An 8,372-nucleotide genomic window follows, 5' to 3' on the forward strand; every position below is an offset into this window, starting at 1 on the left:
AAAGGATTTCCAACAACAAATAAAACAGGGACTTAACATGGCTGAACTACACTTTTGCTTATTTATTGGAATTGCATGTTTGTTAGATCAGGTAGCTTTTCCTTAAATCTCTGTACAAGTAATAATAAACATAAATCATAAACACTATATTATAAGTCTCTTTAGGACAAAATAGCTCTCTAATGTCCTAAGTGAACAGTGATTATTTTCATCATCATCATTAATAATAATACGTCAAATCCTTATCACAAAGTACAGTGCATAGACTAATTACTAATGGCTTTGTATAAGGTGCAAGGACACATACACATTACATGGCGGATTTAGGCCTTTAAGCCACAGAATGTATTAAAACTTAAATGGATGCATCATGTCTCGAATGTGTTATTGCAGTGGGATTTGCAATTCTCAATCACTTCTCATGGAAGGTATAAACGTTTGTTTATTTGATGCTACTGTATGTTATTAAGGCAATTCACTAAGTGTTTGTTTGGCAAAGCAACAGTGTTCAATAAAATACCTGTTATTAGCCAGATACTTCAAATGCTATGCATACACAACGTCAAATTTAAAATATATATATATATATGTATGTATGGTGCAACTGAGGGAATGTTGTGATGATATTATTCTAAGGCTGTCGGTATGCGAGTAGAAAGTTGCATTTAAACACTTTTTACTCAAACTAACACCACACAGACTAAAAGGACACAAATGTTAACACGTTTCAGAAAGATTGACTAGGTATGCATGTCACGGTGTGTGCGCTTGTTACTGGTTCATCACGTTGTTCATTTTGAGGTCTTTGAAAGCAAATACCCCGTCACAGCAATGGTTACAGCGGCAACAGGCATCCACCTGATCCATTTTCCCTGCAAAAACAAACATGACAAGAGATGACATCATCTGTAGCACCTCATCACCAATCAGAACATGTTTACAATCAAGGATGCACATGAGCCGAGAAGGGGACACAAAAGCCACAAGGATGGCACACAGACAGGGACAGCAGAAGACACACGGTGCAGGACAAAGAGAGCCGGGATGCCTCAGAGCTACGCTGGAAAACTACACCCTACAAAATGGAGTTCGTCAGAGACACTTGTTAGTGTGCATCTTATAATACAAAGCGGACCTGTAGTAGGGAAACAGAAGCATTTTGCAAACGACCGGACAGCATTTTGTAGCTTAAGCAGAGAACTGTTTAGTGGTCATGCATAGCCCTGAGGATGATGGATGCTTAAGCAGAGGAATGAGACGGGACAGGAGCACTGTGTACCTTTCTACCACAATGGGCCCAAGCACCAATACAGCAAAGCCAGGACAAGGCCGATGGCTACGGCTAGGATGGGCTGCAATAAAGACAGCTAAAGGAGGGAAGGGAGGGATATTACTGAATGACTGTCTTATGTTTATGTGCGCTATTATTGGACTGGTAAATTTTACTATCATCAAGAAAAGGAAATCAAAAGGTGAAGCGTGTAATTGTTTCATTGTTAAAACACTTCCCCTTTCCCAGTTCAACGTGCAGAGACAACGCCACTGTTTGTTTAAATGCGACACGTCAACTTTTGGTTTAACCAATGCTGTAAGTGTCTGTCAATAGCGTGGGTTGATGCCATCTCAGAGTTATTTATCAGCCTGGAAATTTGGAATTATTATATATATATATATATATATATATATATATATATATATATATATATATATATATATATATATATATATATATATATATATATATAAAATTTTTATTTTTTATATATATATTTTTAATATTATTTTATAGAAATAAATTATAGATTTAATAATTAAAACATTAAAGAATTTGTTCTTAAGTGATTGTAAAAATAAAATAAAATATTTGATTCATACATGAAACTGTCACAAAAATATTAAGACATTTTCTTCCTCATTTTTGTTTTGATGGCATGTCCGAGAAGTATTCAGCATGTATTTTATGTCGTCACATGGAATTTTGGGGGGAAAAAACCTTATGCATTTGCACTGAGGTGAAATCTGCATATTGCAACATTTTATTTACTCTTTTTATAGTGAGTGTCAGTTTTGGACCCTGGGTAGAAACCTTATTGGAAACAGTCTGTAAATACGTTTGGTGTTGTTATTGGCCACATAAATTACACACTTCATCTTTAGGCTATACAAAATGTTGAAACAAATGTGGAAGTTTATTGTCAAACAAACGGTGCTGTGTTTTTCATCTCTGATTTCAAGGACAAACAACGCTCTTTCCTCTTGAACTGTCCCTATTGTCAGTGCCCCTGTTGTTGAACATAAGCGTTACATGGATTGAAAACTCACGTGGTTGTCTTTGTCCTGCAGAAGCCTCAGGCGCTCTTGGCTCTGCTGCAGCTCCAGACTGATGGAGCCTTTCTCCTCCTCTACATTTTCAAACTTCTCCCTGAGGCCTGACAGCTCTGACTGGATATCCTCATACTGAGAGAGAAAGAGAGTAGAAACCTTTCATAAGGAGCAATGAGCCTAGTCAATAACACACACACACACACACACACACACACACACTGTGTATCCAGGGGCCAGGTCTTTTTTTAGGTGCAGAGCTCTTTTGTGACATGCCTGCTAATGAGTCTCAGGCAGTTCTACTTTCATTCTCAACTATGGTGGGAATAACCTCTTTCTGCAGTTCTTTGATCCTGCTATTGCCTTGCTCCAGCTGGCTAGTGTCCCTCTGGTGTTCCTCCTGCAGGACGCTCAGCCGTTTCTCCATGTCCGCCTGCGTCTTCTCCAGGGTCTTGACCGTGTTGCTCAGGCTTGTGGTCTGTTTCTTGGAGCTGAGGCAGAATGCAGGTTCAGATTGCAGATAGATTACATCATTACATCACAAGTCTGCAAAATTATCTTTTTCCTATTTAAAAACGAAGTGTAAGGCTGGGTATTGAAAAAGATACAACGATTCGATTAATTTTAGATTTAAAAATAGATTTGATTCAATTCAATATTAATTCATTTGGATGTACATCAGGTACAGTATGTCCATTTATCTTAAAGGAAAAAAAATGGCTGCAAACCATTAAAGAATTAAAAAATTAAAGCTGCAAACCTATACAATATACTGTCAATTGGTAAATGTCTAAAATATTAAATGTTAAAATGAACAGTCCAAATTCAATTGCCATTTATTTTTTAGATATAATAATAATAATAATAATAATCAACACTCAAACAGTAACAGAGTTGTATACAAACAATGAAATTGCACGAGGCAGTTTTATACCAACTTCTTAATGATTTAAGTATGTTTCCAGCCTAATTCTTTGTTGAAAAACATTTGGTCCTAATTTTTTTCCATGACAGATTTATTCAAATATAAATCGCTACAGTGATATGTCATGCCACATTTAAGAGCGTCAAAACCACAATTATTGTTAAAAAAAATTTTTATTCAAATGACAGAATTTGAAAGCTGAGACTTTGTTTCATATCAAAAGTAATAAAGCTTTTGAACTTGGGATTTAAGAATCGATACTGGTTAATGAAAATGAAGATCGATTAAAATCCAGAAACTTATATTTTCCTAGTGAAGTGTGCCATTTTTTCATGTTTAAATGCTGGTATTTAACTATAAGTAAGCTTATATGGATAATTCAACCAAAAATGAAAATTCTGTCACTCTTTACTCACTCTCATGTTGTTCCAAACATGTTGTTGTAATCATTGAAACCATACGATCCCACCCTCCCTGCAAATCGTCATCCAAAGCCACGCCTCCAAAACATGAGTGCGCACAGACCAGAAGCAAGACAATTTTATTGGATTACGTCATGTGTCATTCACCGGCGAGAAAACTTTACAGTACAGCGAGTAACCGTACTACAATAACAAACGTAAACAACTGTTTGCATGCCATTCTCGCTCTGTATGTACAGCATACGTGAAACGTGCTGATGACGTATGATGTCTGCATGAACAGGCCGCGTGCGCAGTGGTGTGCAAACACACACGTTGACTGATAGAGAACACATGCTATCCTTTCATTCGGATCGAATGCAATGATTGAACGAACATTTTATGGTCCTACGCCTTCCACAGATGATATACATTAATAAAAATACATTAGACCGCTTAACATAGTGATTGCTATCAGGATATGAGGAGACTTTCATCCTTCATAACAAAAAAAATAAATACACCTTTAAATGACATCAAACTTACAACAGTAAATTTCAGTCTGTTACTCACACAAAAGACATGTCCCGCAACGACACGAGGGCGTGTTCATTTTTGGGTGAACTACACCTTTAATTACCCTGAGAACTTTAAACAGTGTGGCTTAATAAAAATGGTGTCTTAAGGCATCCTGACACAGCAACACTGATTCAACCAATAGCGTGAGTTTAGGGGGGGAATTTGTTTGAAAACAATTTCGAATTACATTTGGTGCTTCTAGTGACGCGGCAATGGCACACTTCACGTTTAAATTAGCTGTAGCTGACACCGCTTAATACAGACCTGTCCAGCTCTTTCTCCAGCTGCTGTTGTTTCTTCATTAGCTGTTCTTTCTCTGAGCGCAGGGTGTTGCTCTCACTCTGCAGGCTGATCTTCTCTTTCTGCTGTTTATCAGCCAGCTGCTCTCTCTCTGACCTCAGAGACACACACTCCCTCCTCAGGCTCTCACAGTCCTTCTGCAGCCGCTCCAGCTCGCTCGCTGCATCACACACACACACACACACACACAATTAAAAACATACCCAAAGACATGCACACAAACTCACAGATATAGAACATGTGCATGCACGCACACAATGCTACTCTGTTACATAACGGTGGAAGTGATGTGAGAAATGTGAGTCATCTTCTGAATATCTGTCGGATTACTGCAAACACTGCCGTGACTGTTGTCAGATGGACCTAGGGCTTGATTTGTAATCTCCACAAACACATTATTTTCCTCATTCATCAAGTTTCTGCGAAAGGAGGGCAAATTCCTCTAATGCAAAAGACATAAAAAAGCCTTAATTTAATTGAGGCAAAATACAGTAATTTAGCCTGGCGAGGCTAAAGTTATATGATTTTTATTTGATTTCATTGACCTCTGAAATGTATAAATTAATATATTTTTCAAGGAAATAACCTTTTAAAATGAACACTTTAACCAATGCATAATAATGTTTACATTATTTTTATTACTATTATAACAATATCAGAAATATTCAGATTTGTTCATGCTAATTTGATAAGTCATACTTACTATATTTTAAGAGGTATGGATTTTTTGTATTTAACATACAGTTATTCATTTATTTAACAACATTAAAAAATTTGTAAAAAAGAAATTATAAATATTAATGAATTTGCATTTTGGTTTAGAAAAACACATGGATGAGAAGTGTTGACGTTCTCACATAATTTCATGATTTTTAGCAATTAAATGAAGTTTAAAATTCTGTAGGCCGGTCCAATCATATGTGAGGGCAGAGGTGTGTGGGGTTGTGGGTACCTTGCTGTTTGGCAGTTCTATCTCTCTGCTGGTTCTGCTGTTGGTGACTGGCCTGTACACTGTTAAGCTCACGCTCGTACTTGTTTGCAGCCAACTGCCATTTCTCCAGCTCAGAAGTTAGCGTCGCTAAGTTCCCCTTCAGCGCGCTGACCTCATGCTCTCGCTCAGCTGCTGTTTTCTCCATAGTGCGGCGCAACACCTGCACTTCCTCCTGAGCTGCGTGTGCTTCCTGTCTCATGCTGAAGACCGCGCTGTCCTTCTGATCCCTGAGATTCTCCATGTCATCCTGCATCTTCTGGAGCTGAGCTGAATACACATGTAGACCATTTGGTATAATACATTGTTGAGTAATAAAAACTTGAGACATACACACCCTCCTTCACTTACTCTGCAAGACCTTTATCTGTTTTGCTGACTCCTCTGCCTGCTGCTTATTGGCTTTTTTCTCTTCCTCCAATAGACCTGCAATACACAGCACAAGCCATCAGGGGGACCTATTGAGCATGACTTCCATTACAAATCATTTCGAATGTTCACTTACTCAAATATCCAAATAATAATCATCATCATGTGTAATTTTATATTTATTATTATTTAATCATGCATTTTACATAAAAAAAAAATATATATATATGTAGTGAGGCAAAGTTCAGTGCTGTTTCAGGATCAGTTTGGTCTCTCATATCCTAATGTACAAGACACTAGAGAGTAATCTGTGTGAGCTTACCTTGGAGTTCGACACACTTGTGCTTGCCCGAGTTGGCCTGTTCATTGGCATCCTGCAGTTCCTGGTTCAGCCGCTGGATGACCTTCTCAGACTCACTGGCCTCCACAGTGCTCCTGCTCAGCTCATCTGGATAAATGATTACATTGTCTAATGGGAACTATTAAATGCATAATTAGACACTATTATGGTGCTCTGCTGTTAGAGAATCACTCTTTCATCAACAGTTAATGGGTGATCTGTGTCTTTATTTCTGTATCAGCATCAATGAGTTGCATTTCAACTTCGCCGGATTGTTCTGCCCTCCGACGAAGTGCAAACCCCGTCTCCAAAGGTTAATTAAATCAGAATGAATCGCATGGTAATTTCCCTGGAGGTCAGAAAATGGGTCTATTCCATGAATTAATAACTTGACTCAGAATAGATCCATCCTGTCATGAGTAGGGTTTAAACTGGGATCTGCAAAAAGGATGGCCGGGGTTTCATTTGAATAAGCTGCCATTTGAATAAAAGTTTGAAAGGTTCTAATGTTATACAATGCCATTTCATTATGAATCAGAAAAGTTTCTAAACTTCTTTGAGAAAACATTCATGAAGATTTTTAACCTTTAAATAAAGATCCGTTGCTCTGCAAATGTTACGTTTACTGGCTGCAATTTAGTTTGCCTAAACTTAGAAGCAAACCTGCTCCTCTTGCTGAAAACCAGGCCATCTTATCAAATGCTCCAGAAAGATATGACCTCATCTTACAAACTCAAGGGTGTATACCATAAATGGGCATATCAAGGACATATCACTGCAATCAGAGACACATAATTCCAGAAAATTATACTTCACATGCCTTGCTTGGATGACTAAGCTAAAATATACTGAAATCCTGTGCAGGCTGTTAGAGCGGAGAGGAGGAAGGCATTAACGTTTCATGAGGTTCTGCGGTGGGTAATGTTTATGGATGCCATTCTGCATCAAAAACTCAATCTCTCAGCAGAGTACCAGGGCACATTGAAATGCTTTGGCCTAATTTATTTGTGAGTATGTGGAAAAGGAAGACACAGTCAGACAGACAAAATATCTTCTGATAATACTAGTAGCCTATAAGCATAAAGTATTAGCAGAGGCTGGAAACTGTCCCATCGCAACTAATGATAACAAAACACTGCCATGCATGATTACATTTGGGCATAATAACATGATTTTTGTAAAATCGCTTGTTCAGAACAAAAGGTTTTATTCATTACGCTTGAACTGCTGATGAGCAGTTCTGAGGTATTTAGTTACAGACATAAAATGCATAATTTACAGAAAATGTTCACACAAATATATCAAAGAATTAAATAAACCAATTGCTCACAAGAAACTCAATAAAACTTTATACCCAGTGAGTCAAACAACCATTATTTTAGACACAGTACCACGACATACTCGAAGTATAATAATAAATAAATAAATAAAAACAAGGTTTAATATCCTCTAAATGAATGCTTATAGGGACAGTACAGCATTATATTTTGGTTCTGAATTCTTCAGCAAATAACTATAAAAACTCAATAGCAATAAAGTGTTTTTACCTTTGATCAAAGACACTTTATTCATAGGATCTTTCAGCTTCAGCTCCTCCATTGTTTTCCCCACTGTGACAGAGCACGAGAGCAATTACGTTAATGCCACTTTAAAATATGAACTTTAGACATTTTTTTAGATATCAAAGTTTAGATATTTGGTTGAATAGTAAAGAAATTTTAATGTGAATTTCCAGGTGATGTCAATTATGACTCAGCTAGTTAATGAGGAAGAGAACTAAAATAATCACAGTTTTCCACACAAAAAAAGGGAACAGACCTGTAAGAAAATAAACACAAGCCTTAATCTTTTCCCGTTTTAAACGTCAAATTATAGCTTACACTCAAAACATAACGTCATGCCAGTTATATAATACAGCTTAGCATCATTGTATCAATTAAAAAGACTACTCATCGCCTTTACTTAAGTCTGAGGACTAAAAACAGATGCCATTACCTGTAGACTCGTGATGTCACGTTCTGTCGGTGCCGAAATAGAGCTGCAATATTCAGGCTTCTTTAACTATCGATTCGCTCTGGTGATGAGAACTGGACGAATCCATTCTGAAGGGCGGGGGACACCGACGCATCTAAATATCTTGTTTGGGGG

The 8,372-nt window shown here is 37.4% G+C and overlaps 1 protein-coding gene across 2 annotated transcripts; it reads right to left on the minus strand.

The window, feature by feature from the left end:
- Window positions 1–42: 42 nt before the first annotated feature.
- Window positions 43–8,372, minus strand: slmapb (sarcolemma associated protein b). 2 transcript variants are annotated; one of them, XM_082146338.1, is made up of 10 exons: window positions 8,220–8,370; window positions 7,772–7,834; window positions 6,207–6,332; window positions 5,867–5,941; window positions 5,480–5,785; window positions 4,492–4,687; window positions 2,654–2,813; window positions 2,323–2,457; window positions 1,280–1,367; window positions 43–872 (listed from the first exon to the last, which is right to left on the minus strand). In XM_082146338.1, exons 2-9 carry the CDS (start codon window positions 7,821–7,823, stop codon window positions 1,284–1,286), a joined length of 1,134 nt encoding a protein of 377 aa, XP_082002464.1. In that variant the 5' UTR covers window positions 7,824–7,834; window positions 8,220–8,370; the 3' UTR covers window positions 43–872; window positions 1,280–1,283. The 2 variants fall into 2 exon arrangements, with proteins under 2 accessions (XP_082002464.1, XP_082002465.1); XM_082146339.1 differs by lacking the exon at window positions 1,280–1,367 and having other exon boundaries at window positions 8,220–8,372.

The sequence above is a fragment of the Leuciscus leuciscus genome (assembly GCF_965113295.1).
Source record: "Leuciscus leuciscus genome assembly, chromosome: 18".
NCBI classification, from domain to species: Eukaryota; Metazoa; Chordata; class Actinopteri; order Cypriniformes; family Leuciscidae; genus Leuciscus; species Leuciscus leuciscus.

What these genes read in the sequence shown, in the direction of transcription:
- slmapb (XM_082146338.1), bottom strand. Translation starts at nt 7,823, where the DNA reads ATGGAGGAGCTGAAGCTGAAAGATCCTATGAATAAAGTGTCTTTGATC. An exon ending in CTGGAGAAAGAGCTGGACAG is followed by an intron (nt 2,814 to 4,491) that starts GTCTGTATTAAG and finishes ATTCTGCCTCAG; the next exon opens with CTCCAAGAAACAGACCACAA. An exon ending in TGCAGGACAAAGACAACCAC is followed by an intron (nt 1,368 to 2,322) that starts GTGAGTTTTCAA and finishes TCCCTCCTTTAG; the next exon opens with CTGTCTTTATTGCAGCCCAT.